At 43.3% G+C, this 21,003-nt stretch overlaps 1 protein-coding gene across 1 annotated transcript in view; it reads right to left on the bottom strand.

Moving 5' to 3' along the window:
- Positions 1-20,811, bottom strand: part of LOC127329250 (uncharacterized) — a 94,936-nt gene extending 74,125 nt beyond the window's left edge. Inside the window, exon 1 of the mRNA XM_051355781.1 lies at positions 19,900-20,811. Within this exon, the coding sequence (XP_051211741.1) occupies positions 19,900-20,811 (912 nt within the window). The remainder of the gene's footprint in view (positions 1-19,899) is intronic.
- Positions 20,812-21,003: the final 192 nt, after the last annotated feature.

Here is a 21,003-nt window from a genome sequence, read left to right as displayed (position 1 = left end):
TTCTTCCTTTGATTTTAGTTTCTTAGCAGGAAAAGGTATTTGCTTTTGCACCCAAGGTTCTCTTTCATTACCATGTTTCTTAGCAATAAAATCTTCTTTAGTATACTTTTTATTTTTACCATGCTTTTCAGGTTCATCTTCAACTTCTTCTTTATCAGAAGCATCATTCTTATTATTATCACTATCATTATCATGTTCATTTCCACTTTCAGTTTCAGCATCGGAAATAGAAATACTATTAGGATCATTAGCAGGTTCAGAGGATTCTACAACATTTTTATGTTTCTTCTTCTTTTTCTTCTTAGAAGGAGCACTAGGTTCAATGCGTTGAGAATCTTGTTCAATTCTTTTGGGGTGCCCTTCAGGATATAGAGGATCCTGGGTAGAGACACCACCTCTAGTTGTTACTTCATAAGCATGTTTCTCTTTAGAATTATTATTTAGCAAGTCATTTTGCACTTTAGTGAGTTGATCAATTTGAGTTTGAATCATTTGAAAATGTTTAACAAGCATCTTAAAATCATTGGAGGTTCTCTCCACAATATCATGCAAATTGCTAATAGCTTGAGAATTTTCCATTAGGTGATTCTCTACTCTCATATTAAAATTTTCTTGCTTAACAATATAATTATCAAACTCATCTAAGCATTGCGCAGGAGGTTTTGAATACGGAATATCTTCCCTAGTAAAGCGTTGAAGGGAGTTTACCTCAATCATGGATGAAGGGGGAATTATCTCACATATATCCTCTATGGGAGGTAGATTCTTCACATCTTCGGATTTAATACCTTTCTCCTTGAGAGACTTCTTAGCTTCCCGCATATCATCATCATTCAATTCAATTAAATCCCTCTTCTTCAATATTGGCGTTGGAGCTGGTTCAGGTGTATTCCAATCATCATGATTCTGGCTTATTCTAGCCAATAAATCTTCAGCTTCGTCTGGAGTTCTTTTCCTGAAAACACAACCAGCACAACTATCCAAATATGCTCTAGATTCAATGGTTAGTCCACTATAAAATATATCAAGTAGATCATTCTTTTCTAAATCATGTCAATGTCGAGCTCTGATAAGAGAACAAAATCTTGCCCATGCCGCAGGCAATTTCTCTTCTTCTCCCTGGTCAAACCTATAAATTCTCTGTAAAGCGGCATGTTGAGCACTAGCAGGAAAGTATTTTCGAAAGAAAACATCACGCGAATTAGCTGGACTTTTAATAGAACGAGGAGGCAAATTATTATACCAAGTTTTAGCATCATCCTTTAATAAGAAAGGAAAAATCTTAATGACAAAGTAAGTACGCATCTTGTCATCATCGGAGAACAAGCTACTCATAGAAGAAAGTTCATTCATGTGTTCTACAACACTTTCTTTTTCAGTACCACAAAAGGGTGCTTTCTCTACAATAGCTATATGAGATAGATCAAGAGAAAAATCATAATCTTTATCCTTAATGCATATAGGAGATGTGGCAAATTTAGGATCAGGAGACAGCTTATGTCTAACAGTATATTGTGTAAGAAACTTTTTAATGTTTCTTGCATCAGTAGCATTGCATCTATTAATAAAATCATCATTAAGCTCCACATAATCTTCATTAGGATCATCACTAGAATAATCAAGTTCAGGTGAACTAACAGGTGTAGTGGCATTTTCATTAGGAGTTTCAGCATTTTCAATTTGTCTAGACCTAGCAATTGTAGCATCTAGAAAGGATCCCAATGAACCACTATCATCAAGCACAGCAGAAACATTATCAATATTATGAGAGTTTTCAGATTCAGCAGACGTGCCAGCTTGTGGCGGTGAAACAAGTTGACTTATCACAGATGGTGAATCAAGTGTAGCAGAGGTACTCAGAGTTGTACCTTTTCTTGTAGTGGATGGTAATATGGTGACTTTAGAATCGCGAGCTTTACCCATGATGGAGAATTTGCAGCGAACAATATCAATCCAAGTGAACTTCCAAATAAAGCTATGCTCCCCGGCAACGGCGCCGAAAAGCTTGATCTTGATGACCCACAAGTATAGGGGATCGCAGCAGTCTTCGCGGGTAGTATAACCCAATTTATTGATTCGACACAAGGGGAGACAAAGAACACTTGGAAGCCTTAACAGCGGAGTTTTCAATTCAGCTGCACCTGGAAACAGACTTGCTCGCAAGAGTTTATCAGTAGTAACAGTTTTATAGCGATGATAGTGAAATAACAGCAGCAGAGTAACAGAGACAGCAGTAGTGATTATAGTAAATAGCAGGATTAAAATACTGTAGGCACGGGGACGGATGACGGGCGTTGCATGGATGAGAGAAACTCATGTAACAATCATAGCAGGGCATTTGCAGATAATAATAAAATGGTGTCCAAGTACAAAGCAATCAATAGGCATGTGTTCCAATTATAGTCGTACGTGCTCGCAATGAGAAACTTGCACAACATCTTTTGTCCTACCAGCCGGTGGCAGCCGGGCCTCAAGGGAATCTACTGGATATTAAGGTACTCCTTTTAATAGAGTACCGGAGCAAAGCATTAACACTCCGTGAACACATGTGATCCTCACATCACTACCATCCCCTCCGGTTGTCCCGATTTCTGTCACTTCGGGGCCATTGGTTCCGGACAGCGACATGTGTATACAACTTGCAGGTAAGACCATAAATAATGAATATCATGATGAAATAATAACATGTTCAGATCTGAGATCATGGCACTCGGGCCCTAGTGACAAGCATTAAGCATAACAAGTTGCAACAATATCATCAAAGTACCAATTACGGACACTAGGCACTATGCCCTAACAATCTTATGCTATTACATGACCAATCTCATCCAATCCCTACCATCCCCTTCGGCCTACAGCGGGGGAATTACTCACACATGGATGGGGGAAGCATGGCTGGTTGATGGAGAGGCGTCGGTGATGATGATGGCGATGATCTCCTCCAATTCCCCGTCCCGGTGGAGTGCCAGAACGGAGACTTCTGGCTCCCGAGACGGAGTTTCGCGATGTGGCGGCGTTCTGGAGGCTTTCTGGCGACTTCGACTTCTCTCCGTGCGTTTTTAGGTCGAAGGCAATATATAGTACGAAGGAGGGCGTCGGAGGCCGGCCGAGGGGGCCACACCACATGGCCGCGCGGCCCCCCCCTGGGCCGCGCCGCCCTATGGTGTGGGGCCCTCGGGCCTCCACCTGATTTGTCCTTCTGGCTCCGTCAGTATTCTGGGAAAATAGGGCCTTCTGCATAAATTCCGAGGATTTTCCTGAAAGTTGGATTTCTGCACAAAAACGAGACACCAGAGCAGTTCTGCTGAAAACAGCGTTAGTCCGTGTTAGTTGCATCCAAAATACACAAATTAGAGGCAAAACAATAGCAAAAGTGTTCGGAAAAGTAGATACGTTTTGGACGTATCACCTCCGTTGTTGAGAAATGATGTGAATTGAGGTGAATTGTACAGCCAAGCCCTGTGCAGTTCCCAGGTTGACAGTTGGTCTTCACTGGGAGGCCAAGCTCATGGGGAGAGGTGCTCATACTAGGATTTATAAGTGAAAGGTTATGGTTGATGATCCACGTACCGTGTTACGATGATTCGGGGTAATCCCGACGGATGAAATCAAATGTTGTGGCACAAGTGTGCAACCTCTGCAGAGTGTCAATCTATTTGAATAGCCGTGTCCATGGATACGGACGGTTGGAAAGGCCATACAGTTTCCAATGTCAAATTCTTGAAAAAGATGTTGAAATGAAATGGGTGAAATGACTTGTGAAATGGTGAATTGAATTGAAATCACCACTTGAATGGTGGGAATGACACTAATGTTCCCACTTGAGTTAGTTAGCACATGAATAAGGTTTTACTCAAATACTTGTGAACTAAAATTGGCTTTATGCCAATAAACTAGAGCTTAGCAAACCTTACTAGAAATGTCTAGCACTTACACTAGTATTAGTTTGCGAGTACTTTAAAGTACTCACGGTTGTGTCCCTGGCTATTCAAATGGCCAGACTATGAAGAGGAGCATAACTATCAAGATGACGGCAACCAAGATGTCTACGACAACTAGGGAATCTTCTGACGTCAGACGTTGGCCTGTGGACTAAAGAGTCCTTGTATCTTACACTTCCGCTATGAACTTTTTTTTTTGTGTTGATCAATAGATCAACTATTCGTGTAATATGGATCATGTGATTCCAATTGTAAGACGATATGGTTTGTAATGAATGATGACTGTGATACTTAACTATTATGCCTCGCAACAACAATATTCCTGGGATTGCGATGTATGACATAATAGGCATCCGGACTTAAAAATCCGGGTGTTGACAGCTTCTCCCCAAAAGTTGTGGGGTGAGTTGAATTCACTCAACATGGTTCTTGCCATCTCAATGATAGTCCGATTCTTCCTTTCAACAACACCATTTTGTTGAGGGGTGTATGGCACCGAAAACTCATGCTTGATGCCCTCATCATCAACAAACTCTTGCATATTGTAGTTCTTGAATTCGGTGCCATTGTCGGTCCTAATTGCCTTGATCTCGGATTCATACATACGTAGAGCTTTCTTGGCGAAGGTGATGAACTCTCTATGGGTCTCGCCTTAGACTTAAGGAGAAAGACCCAAGAGTATCTTGAGTAATCATCAACAATGACAAGTCCATAGTTGCTTCCACCAAGAGTATCATAATGTGATGGCCCAAAGAGATCCAAATGAAGGAGCTCCAAAGGCCTAGATGTGGTAACAATACTCTTGATAGGATGCTTCTTCTTGAGTTGCTTTCCGGCTACACATGCACTACAAACATGATCTTTCTCAAAAGAAATGCCGGTTAGTCCCACAATGTGCTCACCCTTTAGGAATTGTTTAAGATTTCTCATGTTAACATGACCAAGGCGGTGATGCCACAACCAACCTTCTTCATGCTTGGCCGCCATTAGACATGTGGAGGGAGAGGGGCTCTCTTTCGAGAGGTCAACCACGTAAAGGTTGTTCTCCACATATCCAACAAGGACCAATTTGAGATTGTCACTCCTAAAGACTTTCACACAATAATTAGTGAAATATGAATTGTAACCGGCATCGGCAAGATGATATATAGAAAGTAAGTTATAGCCAAGGGATTCAACAAGCATAACCGTCTCAAGGCACAAGTCCTTAGAGATTGCTACCTTGCCATACCCAAGTACCTTTCCCTTTGAGTTGTCACCAAAGGTGATGCTTGACTTCTTGTTGATATCTTCAATGAATTGATCAAGCACACCTCTTCCTCCGGTCATGTGATTGGTGCATCCACTATCAAACACCCATTTTGGACCACCAGAGGAATACCCCTACAAAATCAAGTAGAGGATTTAGGAACCCATCGATTAATGGGTTCCTTTGCAATGGCAACAATATCTTTTGGTACCCAAATTGAGTACTCTCTATAAGCATAGCCATTAGGAGGGCCAACATAGTTAGCATAGATATCACCATAATAATCAACAAATAACGCATAGTGATCGTTTGGCCCCGTGCGGTCACCACTAGTGGCTTTGCCCTTTGAGGCTTTGCCATTATTAGTGACCTTCTTGTTCTTATCTTGAGCGGGTTTCTCCTTCTTGTAGTTGTTCTTCTTGTGGGACTTGGGAACATATCCAAGTCCATACTTTTGATTGTTTGACCTTTGCTTACTCAAGAGGTCATCCAATCCCATCTTGTTCTTGGCGGTGGTGAACTTTGCAAGTTCCTTTGTTAACCTAACATTTTCCTCAAGAATAGATGCTTTCTCACAAGAAGATTCATTAGGATGTTAGTCAAGACCATATTTGGTCACCAAGGATTCAAGATATGCATTGGCCTCAACATGCAAAGAAAGTTCCTCTTGTAAACGAACATGTTCCTCAACAAGTTTAGCATGCTCACTAGTAAAGGAAGTGGAGGAACAAGCAAGCTTTTCAACATCAATGGGATCCTTCATTGATTCAAGAGCCTTTTTGTAGGATTCTTGGAGTAGATCATGGTTCTCTCCAAGTTTCTTGAGCTCATCCTGCGCAATATCATGCAAATTGCTAATAGCTTTAGAATTTTCCATTAGGTGATTCTCTACTCTCATATTAAAATTTTCTTGCTTAACAATATAATTATCAAACTCATCTAAGCATTGCGCAGGAGGTTTTGAATACGGAATATCTTCCCTAGTAAAGCGTTGAAGGGAGTTTACCTCAATCATGGATGAAGGGGGAATTATCTCACATATATCCTCTATGGGAGGTAGATTCTTCACATCTTCGGATTTAATACCTTTCTCCTTGAGAGACTTCTTAGCTTCCCGCATATCATCATCATTCAATTCAATTAAACCCCTCTTCTTCAATATTGGCGTTGGAGCTGGTTCAGGTGTATTCCAATCATCATGATTCCGGCTTATTCTAGCCAATAAATCTTCAGCTTAAATGCAGGTTCTTTTCCTGAAAACACAACCAGCAGAACTATCCAAATATGCTCTAGATTCAATGGTTAGTCCACTATAAAATATATCAAGTAGATCATTCTTTTCTAAATCATGTCCATGTCGAGCTCTGATAAGAGAACAAAATCTTGCCCATGCCGCAGGCAATTTCTCTTCATCTCCCTGGTCAAACCTATAAATTCTCTGTAAAGCAGCATGTTGAGCACTAGCAGGAAAGTATTTTCGAAAGAAAACATCACGCAAAGCAGCTGGACTTTTAATAGAACCAGGAGGAAAATTATTATACCAAGTTTTAGCATCATCCTTTAATGAGAAAGGAAAAATCTTAATGACAAAGTAAGTACGCATCTTGTCATCATCGGAGAACAAGCTACTCATAGAAGAAAGTTCATTCATGTGTTCTACAACACTTTCTTTTTCAATACCACAAAAGGGTGCTTTCTCTACAATAGCTATATGAGATAGATCAAGAGAAAAATCATAATCTTTATCCTTAATGCATATAGGAGATGTGGCAAATTCAGGATCAGGAGACAGCTTATGTCTAACAGTATATTGTGTAAGAAACTTTTTAATGTTTCTTGCATCAGTAGCATTGCATCTATTAATAAAATCATCATTAAGCTCCACATAATCTTCATTAGGATCATCACTAGAATAATCAAGTTCAGGTGAACTAACAGGTGTAGTGGCATTTTCATTAGGAGTTTCAGCATTTTCAATTTGTCTAGACCTAGCAATTGTAGCATCTAGAAAGGATCCCAATGAACCACTATCATCAAGCACAGCAGAAACATTATCAATATTATGAGAGTTTTCAGATTCAGCAGACGTACCAGCTTGTGGCGGTGAAACAAGTTGACTTATCACAGATGGTGAATCAAGTGTAGCAGAGGTACTCAGAGTTGTACCTTTTCTTGTAGTGGATGGTAATATGGTGACTTTAGAATCGCGAGCTTTACCCATGATGGAGAATTTGCAGCGAACAATATCAATCCAAGTGAACTTCCAAATAAAGCTATGCTCCCCGGCAACGGCGCCCGACTTGAGTCTTGATGACCCACAAGTATAGGGGATCGCAGCGGTCTTCGCGGGTAGTATAACCCAATTTATTGATTCGACACAAGGGGAGACAAAGAACACTTGGAAGCCTTAACAGCGGAGTTTTCAATTCAGCTGCACACAGAAACAGACTTGCTCGCAAGAGTTTATCGATAGTAACAATTTTATAGCGATGCAGATAGTGAAATAACGACGAGAGTAACAGAGACAGCAGTAGTGATTATAGTAAACAGCAGGATTAAAATACTGTAGGCACGGGGACGGATGACGGGCGTTGCATGGATGAGAGAAACTCATGTAACAATCATAGCAGGGCATTTGCAGATAATAATAAAATGGTGTCCAAGTACAAAGCAATCAATAGGCATGTGTTCCAATTATAGTCGTACGTGCTCGCAATGAGAAACTTGCACAACATATTTTGTCCTACCAGCCGGTGGCAGCCGGGCCTCAAGGGAATCTACTGGATATTAAGGTACTCCTTTTAATAGAGTACCGGAGCAAAGCATTAACACTCCGTGAACACATGTGATCCTCACATCACTACCATCCCCTCCGGTTGTCCCGATTTCTGTCACTTCGGGGCCATTGGTTCCGGACAGCGACATGTGTATACAACTTGCAGGTAAGACCATAAACAATGAATATCATGATGAAATAATAACATGTTCAGATCTGAGATCATGGCACTCGGGCCCTAGTGACAAGCATTAAGCATAACAAGTTGCAACAATATCATCAAAGTACCAATTACGGACACTAGGCACTATGCCCTAACAATCTTATGCTATTACATGACCAATCTCATCCAATCCCTACCATCCCCTTCGGCCTACAGCGGGGGAATTACTCACACATGGATGGGGGAAGCATGGCTGGTTGATGGAGAGGCGTCGGTGATGATGATGGCGATGATCTCCTCCAATTCCCCGTCCCGGCGGAGTGCCAGAACTGAGACTTATGGCTCCCGAGACGGAGTTTCGCGATGTGGCGGCGTTCTGGAGGCTTTCTGGCGACTTCGACTTCTCTCCGTGCGTTTTTAGGTCGAAGGCAATATATAGTACGAAGGAGGGCGTCGGAGGCCGGCCGAGGGGGCCACACCACATGGCCGCGCGGGCCCCCCCTGGGCCGCGCTGCCATATGGTGTGGGGCCCTCGGGCCTCCACCTGATTTGTCCTTCTGGCTCCGTCAGTATTCTGGGAAAATAGGGCCTTCTGCATAAATTCCGAGGATTTTCCTGAAAGTTGGATTTCTGCACAAAAACGAGACACCAGAGCAGTTCTGCTGAAAACAGCGTTAGTCCGTGTTAGTTGCTACCAAAATACACAAATTAGAGGCAAAACAATAGCAAAAGAGTTCGGGAAAGTAGATACGTTTTGGACGTATCACCTCCGTTGTTGAGAAATGATGTGAATTGAGGTGAATTGTACAGCCAAGCCCTGTGCAGTTCCCAGGTTGACAGTTGGTCTTCACTGGGAGGCCAAGCTCATGGGGAGAGGTGCTCATACTAGGATTTATAAGTGAAAGGTTATGGTTGATGATCCGCGTACCATGTTACGATGATTCGGGGTAATCCCGACGGATGAAATCAAATGTTGTGGCACAAGTGTGCAACCTCTGCAGAGTGTCAATCTATTCGAATAGCCGTGTCCACGGATACGGACGGTTGGAAAGGCCATACAGTTTCCAATGTCAAATTCTTGAAAAAGATGTTGAAATGAAATGGGTGAAATGACTTGTGAAATGGTGAATTGAATTGAAATCACCACTTGAATGGTGGGAATGACACTAATGTTCCCACTTGAGTTAGTTAGCACATGAATAAGGTTTTACTCAAATACTTGTGAACTAAAATTGGCTTTATGCCAATAAACTAGAGCTTAGCAAACCTTACTAGAAATGTCTAGCACTTACACTAGTATTAGTTTGCGAGTACTTTAAAGTACTCACGGTTGTGTCCCTGGCTATTCAAATGGCCAGACTATGAAGAGGAGCATAACTATCAAGATGACGGCAACCAAGATGTCTACGACAACTAGGGAATCTTCTGACGTCAGACGTTGGCCTGTGGACTAAAGAGTCCTTGTATCTTACACTTCCGCTATGAACTTTTTTTTTGTGTTGATCAATAGATCAACTATTCGTGTAATATGGATCATGTGATTCCAATTGTAAGACGATATGGTTTGTAATGAATGATGACTGTGATACTTAACTATTATGCCTCGCAACAACAATATTCCTGGGATTGCGATGTATGACATAATAGGCATCCGGACTTAAAAATCCGGGTGTTGACAGCTTCTCCCCAAAAGTTGTGGGGTGAGTTGAATTCACTCAACATGGTTCTTGCCATCTCAATGATAGTCCGGTTCTTCCTTTCAACAACACCATTTTGTTGAGGGGTGTATGGCGCCGAAAACTCATGCTTGATGCCCTCATCATCAACAAACTCTTGCATAGTGTAGTTCTTGAACTCGGTGCCATTGTCGGTCCTAATTGCCTTGATCTCGGATTCATACATACGTAGAGCTTTCTTGGCGAAGGTGATGAACTCTCTATGGGTCTCGCCTTAGACTTAAGGAGAAAGACCCAAGAGTATCTTGAGTAATCATCAACAATGACAAGTCCATAGTTGCTTCCACCAAGAGTATCATAATGTGATGGCCCAAAGAGATCCAAATGAAGGAGCTCCAAAGGCCTAGATGTGGTAACAATACTCTTGATAGGATGCTTCTTCTTGAGTTGCTTTCCGGCTACACATGCACTACAAACATGATCTTTCTCAAAAGAAATGCCGGTTAGTCCCACAATGTGCTCACCCTTTAGGAATTGTTTAAGATTTCTCATGTTAACATGACCAAGGCGGCGATGCCACAACCAACCTTCTTCATGCTTGGCCGCCATTAGACATGTGGAGGGAGAGGGGCTCTCTTTCGAGAGGTCAACCACGTAAAGGTTGTTCTCCACATATCCAACAAGGACCAATTTGAGATTGTCACTCCTAAAGACTTTCACACAATAATTAGTGAAATATGAATTGTAACCGGCATCGGCAAGATGATATATAGAAAGTAAGTTATAGCCAAGGGATTCAACAAGCATAACCGTCTCAAGGCACAAGTCCTTAGAGATTGCTACCTTGCCATACCCAAGTACCTTTCCCTTTGAGTTGTCACCAAAGGTGATGCTTGACTTCTTGTTGATATCTTCAATGAATTGATCAAGCACACCTCTTCCTCCGGTCATGTGATTGGTGCATCCACTATCAAACACCCATTTTGGACCACCAGAGGAATACCCCTACAAAATCAAGTAGAGGATTTAGGAACCCATCGATTAATGGGTTCCTTTGCAATGGCAACAATATCTTTTGGTACCCAAATTGAGTACTCTCTATAAGCATAGCCATTAGGAGGGCCAACATAGTTAGCATAGATATCACCATAATAATCAACAAATAACGCATAGTGATCGTTTGGCCCCGTGCGGTCACCACTAGTGGCTTTGCCCTTTGAGGCTTTGCCATTATTAGTGACCTTCTTGTTCTTATCTTGAGCGGGTTTCTCCTTCTTGTAGTTGTTCTTCTTGTGGGACTTGGGAACATATCCAAGTCCATACTTTTGATTGTTTGACCTTTGCTTACTCAAGAGGTCATCCAATCCCATCTTGTTCTTGGCGGTGGTGAACTTTGCAAGTTCCTTTGTTAACCTAACATTTTCCTCAAGAATAGATGCTTTCTCACAAGAAGATTCATTAGGATGTTAGTCAAGACCATATTTGGTCACCAAGGATTCAAGATATGCATTGGTCTCAACATGCAAAGAAAGTTCCTCTTGTAAACGAACATGTTCCTCAACAAGTTTAGCATGCTCACTAGTAAAGGAAGTGGAGGAATAAGCAAGCTTTTCAACATCAATGGGATCCTTCATTGATTCAAGAGCCTTTTTGTAGGATTCTTGGAGTAGATCATGGTTCTCTCCAAGTTTCTTGAGCTCATCCTTGACAAGCTTGTTAGCCTTTTCAAGGTGGTCAAGATCCCTAGTGAGAGAAGCATGAGCAACTTCAAGCTCCTCCTTTGAGGCATTGAGCTCTTGGGTCAATGATTGAGCCCTATCAATAGTTTCTAGGTCCTTAACTTTATCAAGTTCATAAGTTTCAATTTGTTGCTTAAGGCCTTGAGATATGCACCTTTCGGTTTTTAGCTCTTGTCTTAGGAGATTGAATCTCCGTTCCTTCTCATTCAAATGATATTCTAATTCCTCAATGGACTCATCCTTTTCTTTGAGTGAGTCCATCAAGAAATCAAACTTGACAATAGCTTCACCACGAAGGGTGCATCTAACATCATAGAGTTCCTTAAGCACAATTAATTCTTCTTGATTTTCGTTTTCGTCATCAAGAACACTAGATAGGGAAGGTGGAGGTTCCATTAACTTGGTTTCCCTTGCCATAAGACAAGAGCCAACGATTGTAGGTGAGGGAGAGTCATCGGAGTCATCATCTTGAGTTTTTCTTGCCATGAAGGAAGAACCAACATCATTCTCCGTGGAGTAGTCATATGTGAAGAGTGACCCGGGCTTAGAGAAAGCCAAACCGGCCACTCCGGCCTCCTTCTCCTCATCTTCCTCTTCATCATCGGACAAGTACTCGGCCCCAACAAAGGCTCTTCCCTTGTTCTTCTTGTATCGATCGTTGATTGGGTTTGGCTTCAATCTTGGCTTGACCCCTTTGATGAATCTTGGCTTGTCTACCCTTTTCTCATAAGGGCACTCATTTGCAAAGTGGCTATCTTCATCACAATTGTAGCAAGTTCTCTTCTTCTTCTTGTCGTTGAGGAGCGTAGGGAACTTTGCCTTGTACTTCTTGGCAAAGAAAGCAAAGTCGGTAGCAATATCACTAGTTGAAGTCATCTCTTCATCTTCTTCAATTTCATAGTCTTCTTTGCTTCCATGATCGGCCCTAGCTTTGAGAGCAAGGTTGTGTGGCGCTTCATGGTTGCGTGAGGCTTCATCAACACGGTTCATTCCCATGAGCCTCTTTCCCGCTTTGGCCATGTTTTCATTGGCGGCCATATAGGAGACTAGATCATCGGAGTTGAGATCGGCACTCTTGGTCATGATTTGCAAGTTGAGTGCAAGGTTGGTGTCTTCTTGATTGACGGCAATCATAGCAATGACCTTTGACTTTATGAATGCTTCATTCATCTCGAAGCCGTCATTGTACTTCTCAACACCAAGTCCCTTGACCCTTACTCTAAGGGCACCAAGTCTTGCATAAGCATCGGCCACAGACTCTCCTTCTCGAATCATGAATTGATGGGCCTCTTGCTTTGCGGTCTCATAAGGAGCTGATTGGATCAAATCGGTTCCCTCTTGGAGTACTATGATTCGATCCCACAACTCTTTAGCGGAGTCTATGTCATTGACTTGATCAAGGAGCTTGCGGTTGATGCCACTCCTAATCTTGTCACGTGCGGAGGCGTTGAGTTGACGGTTGTAGAATTCGGTGGAGGTCAACCAAATGGGATCTTGTTGCTCCCGGTATCCATGAATAATGATCTTCCACAACTCCACACTGCAGCTGCGAATATGAGATTCCATAGAAGATTTCCAAAAAGGAAAGTGAGTTCCATCAAAATGGGGAACATTCCCATTATGGTTTATATGAGGCATGGGTGAAGTGTTTTTGGGATAGTCATGGTTGACTTCGCGATAGCTCCCTAGTGAGGCCGAAGCCGTACTAGGAGGCCCACTAGTCAAGTTCTTAAGCATGGCAGACATCTCTGCCATTTGGCTTTGTAGTTCATCCTCCTTTTTCTTCTTCTCGGCATCATATGCCAAGAATCTAGATTTCATCTCTTTAACCGAAAGGTTAGAGTTTTCATCTAGACCCTCGAATAGTTTATCCATCTCACTCTTAAGGCGGTGAAGCCCTTAATAAGAGTCCAGGCTCTAATACCAATTGAAAGTATAGAGATGGTAAACCTAGAGGGGGGTGAATAGGTTTCTACAGATTTTAATTCTCTCTTTGCAATATTAGGCTTTGCGGAATATAAAGGTGAGCCTAATGCAAACTAGGTGAAGCAACCTAGATGAGGATACAACTAACTCGAGCACGAAGGCTCTCTCAGGCATTTAAATCACAAGTAAGGAGTTCAGTTAGAGATAACCGATAGCACGCGGAGACGAGGATGTATTCCCGTGTTCCCTTCCTTTGCAAGAAGGTACGTCACGTTTGAAGGGGTGGAGGTCCCACGAAGGATTCCCCACGCCACGAAGGCTCACCCTATTCTCCGGAGCCTATCCCACGAAGGAATAGCTCACTCACTTGTGGTAGACTTTGAGGTAGCCTCCAAACCTTCACAATCTTGCCCGGAGCAAATCCACATCCCGGATGCTTTCCGGACTCCTCTTGCCCACCTAGGGTTTCCAAGGAACCATAGGAAGCAAGCTTCTCGATGAATACAAAGGGGAATGAGATTTGGCTTGGTAGAACAGTAGATCGGGTCCTCCTCTAGTGATTCTACGGAGGGATTTGAGTTTGGGTGGAGGAGGAGGGAGATCGGAGGCTTTTGGTGTTTCTAGTAATGGAGTAAGAGAGAGAGAGCTCAAGAACAGCTTGTAGTGTAGTGCCTAAGTGTTCTGAGGTAGGAGAAGGCCTATTTATAGTGTTCTTCGAAATATGGCCGTTGATCACTTGACACCTCAGCTTTTCTCTCGACAAACCCGGTCAACCGGACCCCTGACCGGACTGTCCGGTCTGGAGGCCGGTCAGACCGGACCAGTGACCGGACCAGCCGGTTGTGACCGGATGCTGGGCCGGATCCCTCTTTTCTTCGTCCAGGAGCTCCTCCGGTTGGCGCCCGGTTGGCGCCCGGTCGACCGGACCATACGCCGGACTCGCCGGTCTAGAGGCCGGCTGACCGGGCGGCAAACCGGATTCTTCAGGCGTTGGTTTGGAGCCCGGTTGGCGCCCGGTCGACCGGACCGCACGCCGGACCAGCCGGTCTGGAGCCCGGTCCAACCGGGTGGCAGACTGGATTTCTGCTGTAGACCCCTTTTCGATTGTTGTTGAAGTGGGGGGTCTCCTTTAGCCTTCTTGTTCCTTTGATACACCATTTATGCCTCTTTGCCTAATACCTGAGATAATCCTTATAAACGTATTAGGTCAAATACTCTAGCACGGTGTCATTGTTACCAAAATAATGGATAAGGGTAAAATACCCTTACACTTTTCCAGGTGCAGCTGAATTGACAACTCAGTTGTTAAGGCTTATAAGTATTCTTTACCTCCCCTTGTGTCGAATCAATAAATTTGGGTTTTACTTCCCTCGAAGACTGTTGCGATCCCCTATACTTGTGGGTTATCACACCTCTATGCCTTATTTAATTCTTTTGGTGTTTTTGTCCAAAGTATATCTTTCTTGGATCTTTAAAAGTTTTGGTGCATGCTTATATGTAATTTGTTTATACTTGTAGCATGCTTGCTTTCTTTTGATCCATTATATAGGGTATACTCCATCAAATCCTAAATGGCTAAGATGTGCATGAAATTCAAATTTCATCCAAAATATGCACATATTTATATGGAGTGTGTCCTATATATTGTGGTTAGTCTAACCATGTTGGACCCAATAACTTTGGGGGACAAGATGTACTTGAATGATGTTTTAGGTACATTGGAGATGCAATGGAGGCTTGTCTCATCTATAAGTAAGGTGTTGTCACCATATGAGAATTGGAGTCAAGCTAGGATGATCGATGAACTCTTATCTACTACATCATGACATTGCTAGTATCTTATTCATGCATACTCATATAGGATCCAACCTCTTGTAGGTTGCATCTTGGCATGAAATTCTTTATTTCGAAAATATTGCGATTCTTGAAAAATCCTTTTAAAGAAAACTTCTTATTGTACATTTGAGTAATTTGAGAAGATGCATATGATAGGTTATATATATCATATTTTATGTTTCACCTATCACAAATATGCCCTCTTGCAATTTATTGCATATCAATTCCTTAAAGAGCTCTTGTGTGCAATATTGATGAATTTGTGAAAGAAATCCGTATTTTTGATACTTGTTGCCTTTCTCAAAACACTCCAACTAGCTTTACTTCCCTTATTGTTAGTTGTGATGTTTTTTAGATTTAACTTGGTTGAAGTTCATTCATATACCATAAGTGAAAATTGGAGCCATAGGCTATATATGCTTCTTCAGCAAACATCCTTTGGTATATTTTATGACTTCATCTTGGATATCTTGTCTTATATATTTTGTTAACCTCTTGTGTGTGCATGTTTCTTTATGGATCACTTTGTCCACTTTAGAAACTCATATACATAACAGCGTTAATCCATCACCTTGATATCCTTGTTCTTTGCCGACCATCTTTTACCCCTTTATTTTTAGTGGGTTGGTAAAGAAGATTTATGAGTGCTTGGTTTATTTATTTTCTTCATGCACTCATATCTCGTAATTGTTGGACTAAAGTTGTTCTTGATAAGCATATTCTCTTTATCTTAGTTGTGTTCTAAATGATATATAGGGAGTGAGGATTCCATGTTTATGCATATTGTATTCAAATCCAAACATTATAAATTGTGCACGAACCTTGGGGAGCTTTCTTATATTTATTTAGAGCACTATATCTCTCTTATCATGATATCTTTGTTTGTCCAATTGGATGTTTGATTGCTTGCTTTATTTGTGAAACCTTTCTCCATCATGTTATTCTTATGCAATCTTTGATCCTCAATATAGTTTGACTTCCTTCAAGTATTCATCATTGGATATGTGCATTTGATTCCACTCAAATTATGAGAAGTGCACACTTTAGGGAGGATCTCACATTATATTGGCTTTCTAAATTTGTCACCCATTTTGGCACTCGATGCCAATGGGGGAGAAGTTTAGAGGGTTTAAGGGAATGGTTTTATACTTAAGTTTGGTTTGTGCTTAAGTGTTTTACCTCTCATGTGTTCCATATTTATATGTCTTGCATGGTTGTATATATATAGTGGAAACTATCGCAAAGGTTAATCTTGACAATGTATGCAATGAATTCATGTTCATCACACGTGCATACATTGTGGGGGAGTTTTCTCTATATATATTGGTTCTACTCACATCCCTTGCATTTGTTGTAGTTATGTGAGTAGAGCCGGTTTTGATATGGCCTAGTAGCTTTGTGTTACTTGACCATATCAAATACAACCTCTTGTATACAACTTATTCTCGGATAAGTTGCGTACTTTTTTCTAATATTCATTATATAAACCCTCTTATTGTGGTTGTCATCAATTACCAAAATGGGGGAGATTGTAAGGGTATATTGCCCCTATGTGTGGTTTTGGTAATTAATGACAACCCCTATGGACTAATGTTTTCATTGAGTTTATATGAAGGAATATTCCATAGGTACTACTTGTACTCCATGGGTTGGATTCAAGTATGGATGCCATGAAGATAAAGGTATACCTTGTGTATTGGCATCAAGATCATCGGTATGAAGATATATATATGTGATATGATCAAGAAGAAGAAATGAAGATGGAGTTCTTATGTGGAACTCAATATTAGCCATGCTCTATCTTATGTGAGTATGAGAAGATACAAGGTTGAGTTGGGCAAGTTCAAGATGAGCATCTTGAGTGAATCACATGCTTGAAGCTTGTCGTCCATTTGGTGATAATGGACATGTGAAGATGTGCATCAATGGAGCTTTCCCATCATAGTGTATGGGGGAGCATTTGTGAGTCTTCACAAAGCAACATTGATCAAGTGAGGCATTCTGGCTTGAGTGAAGCTTGAAGAGTTATCATCAAGATCGAGCGGGATGCGCAAGGCAAAGGTATGGCCTTGCTAGGTTTTCCTTTTACCGGTCTCAAGGTGGATGTTGGGAGACCGGATTATAGGATAGATAGCCGCACTATTAAGAGGGGCTTTCGGTTGGGTAACTTGATCACATCGTCTTAGGGAGCTTAATCCTTTGCATACTTTGCATATTCTTATTGCTTCTTGGTGTTTCTATGTGTAAGGTTCTTGAGCTTGTTGCTAGCTTTACAACAAGCCCAAGTTCATCGAAAACGGTGTTCGCATGCATCTTCTATTGCGTTTTCGAGGTTGGGTGATTTTGTCGGTTATTCATGATATAAGGTTCTACCTTTTATATTCATGATAAAATCCCCTCCTACATATTATTGTGTTTTCACTTTTCATAGGATAGCATTTGTTCTTATCTCTCAAACAAAATTGGTTTCATTCGAATCGGAGTTCGGGAGCATTTGTTATTAAAGAAAGGGTAAAAGAAGAAAAAGAAAAGGGCAAGGGCCAGCCGGCCGACCGGCCCAGCCGCCGGCCCACCCGGTCCACAACCGGGCGCCAACCGGACCGGGCCAGGCGCCGGCCCACCCGGTCGAAACCGGCACAGGCACTGTGCCATCCGGGGCGGGATCCCGTGGGCCTGGCGACTTCCTCCGGCCCGGGCACCGGTTACCTACGGGCCGCTCGGCTGCCACCCCGGCCCAGCCGGATGCCCCACCGGACCGCGCGCCCCTTGCCTATATGACGCCCAGCGGCTGCCGCCCCGCCCGGCCAGTGGGCCGGCCCGACCGGGCGCCCAGCTGGGCTGGTCAGCGCCATTTCCGGTCGGCCGGCCTGGCAGCCGGCTGGGGCACTTTTTGGGCCCGTTTTGTTTTCTTGTCCTTTTCCCCCCAACGGTTTTATTTGCTCCTAGCTATAAATAGACCTTTCTTCCACCTTGAGCAAGTAGTTCTTCCCATTCTCTCTCCTCCATTGTTCCATTTTGAAGAACTTGCTCTCCCCTTTGATTCCTCCCATAACTCTTGCTATTTCTTGAGGGATCTAAGAGAGGAGATCTAGATCTACATCCCCACCAATCATTTTCTCCTCTAAGTGAGGGGAACCCTTTGGATCTAGATCTTGGAGTCTTTTGTTGACTTTCCCCATTGTTCTTCCTCTCCAATCTCATCTTAGCATTTGTTGCTTGGGTGGGATTTGAGAGTGAAGGACTTGAACACCTCTAGTGTTCTTGCTTTGCATCATTGCATAGTGTTGAGCTCTCCACCATGGTTAGTTCGAGTGAGAGACCGTGAGCTTGTTACTCTTGGAGGAAGACCTCCTAGTTGGCTTGGCGGTTGGTGCTCCGGTGATCTCTTCAAGAAGATTGTGAAGAGGCCCGGGCTTCTCCTTCGTGGAGCTTGTGAAGTGGTTGTGGAGCTTGCCATCTCCGGAGCGGAGGAAAAGCTAACCATAAGGAAAGGGCCATTATCCTTCGTGGGTGTGGTTCGGAGAATAGGGTGAGCCTTCGTGGCGCGGGGAATCCTTCGTGGGACATCCACTCCTCCAAACGTGGCGTACCTTCTTGCAAAGGAAGGGAACACGGGAATACATCCTCGTCTCCGCGTGCCTCGGTTATTTCTATACCCGAGCTCTCTTTCCTTGTGATAGACATCGTGCTTGAAGTACATATATCTTGCTATCACTTGTGCTACATATATCTTGTGCCTATCTTGCTTAGCTCTAGTTGCCATTGTTACACTTAGTTGGGCTTAGCATATTTAGGGTTTGTGCTTGTAAACTAAACGATAGTTTAATTCCGCACTATTACAAGACAAATCCGTAAGAGTTTTTAATTGCCTATTCACCCCCCCCCCCCCTCTAGGCGACATCTCGATCTTTCAGTCACAACCGCTTCGCTCTTGTTGAAGTTAATCTTCAACCCCGACATGTTCTCAAAGCAAAGAAGCGGAAGCTTCAGATTTGCAATCCCAACGGTCGAGGGTTCAATCATAACCATTGTATCATCCGCATACTGCAGATGGGTGACCCCCCCTGGGATCAGGTGTGGCACCACCCCTTGTATGTGACCACTCTCCTTGGCCCTTGTCAGGATGGCCGCTAGGGCATCAACCATAAAGTCAAAGAGGATCGGTGAGAGTGGGTCACCTTGTCGCACCCCCCTGGCGTTTCTGAAGTAGGGCCCAACCTCACCATTGATGTTAATCGCAGTTTGTCCTCCCGAGACAAGCTGCATAAGTCTATGCACCACGCCTGCTGAGAATCCCTTCCTCAACAGTACTTCACGTAGGAACTCCCAATTGACTCTGTCATAAGCTTTTTCGAAGTCTAGCTTAAGAAGCAGCCCCTTTAGCTTCTTATAGCGTAGTTCGTGAGCAATCTCGTGTAGGGCCAACACTCCCTCGTGTAGGCAGCGACCTTTGATGAAAGCAGTTTGACTCCTATCAAACGTCCTATGAGCTATCGGGGTCAATCTAGTCGCATAGGCCTTCGCGATGAACTTAAAGATTACGTTAATAAGGGCGATGGGTCGGTATTGCTTGATGGAATCTGCCCCTCTAACCTTCGGAATAAGCGAGATAATGCCATAGTTCAGCCGCGCAATGTCCACTCTCCCTAGAGTGAAGTCGTTTAGGATAGCAAGAATGGGGCCCTTAAGAATTTCCCAAAAATTCTTGAAGAAGGCCACCGGCAGCCCATCCGGCCCTGGAGCGGAGTCCGGCTTCATGCTAGCAAGCACTGAATCCAGCTCCTCCGCCGTGAAGGTAAGTTCAAGCTCCGCGTTGTCCCCTTCGGAGATCCACGCCTCAGTCGGCCATAGATTGGGAGCGAGGGAGAAGACCCTCTTCTCCCCGGCCGCCCCCATAAGTCCCTTGTAGAAATCGTAAATGTGGTCCACCAAGTCCTGCTGCACGGAAACCTCCCCGGCATCCGTTAGCAGACGAGGGATCATGCATTTCCGTCGTCTCCCATTGGCGAAGGCGTGAAAGTAGGCCGTGCACGCATTCCCTTTTAGTGTCCAACGAACCCTGCTTCTCTGTCTCCAGTATTCCTCCTCTAAAGAGTCCAAGGCGATTATCTGATCCTCCAGGGTATAGCGGAGGGACCAGCCCTCGTCATCCAGCCCACCCGCATCAGCAGTCAGGTCTAGCTGTTCAATATGCCTGATCAGATCCTCCCTAAAGACCCTCCGCTCCTTGCCTAAGTTAGCACCCCATCCCTTGAGGAATTGTCGCAAGCACCGGGCAATGTTTTGCCAAGCATCAATACTGGAGCAAGGAGAACGCACCGTACCCAAGGCTTGCTGGATCTTGCCCTTCACCATCTCCCCAAAGCCTGGAACACCGAACCACCACGTCTGGAAGAAGAACCGTGGGGAGCGAACGAGACCCTTCTCACCATTGTCCAGCACTAGTGGGCAATGGTCGGAACCAATCCTAGTAACCGCCGTGAGAGTGCACAAAGGGAAATTCATCTCCCATGAGGGGGAGACAAAGACCCGATCGAGCACCGACCTAATCGGCGAGGATTGGTTGAATATTTTTGTGTTGAATATTATAGCATATCTTAATATTTGTAGTGTTGGGAGCCTGGGATTTACAAAAAAAATCAGGCCAAGTAATAGTCGGCCGGTAAAATGGTGTAACCGGCTGATTTCTGATTAATC

Source organism: Lolium perenne, chromosome 2 (assembly GCF_019359855.2).
Source record: "Lolium perenne isolate Kyuss_39 chromosome 2, Kyuss_2.0, whole genome shotgun sequence".
Classification (NCBI taxonomy): domain Eukaryota; kingdom Viridiplantae; phylum Streptophyta; class Magnoliopsida; order Poales; family Poaceae; genus Lolium; species Lolium perenne.
Note: the sequence above shows the minus strand (reverse complement) of the source record. Positions and strands in the feature narration are given on the sequence as shown.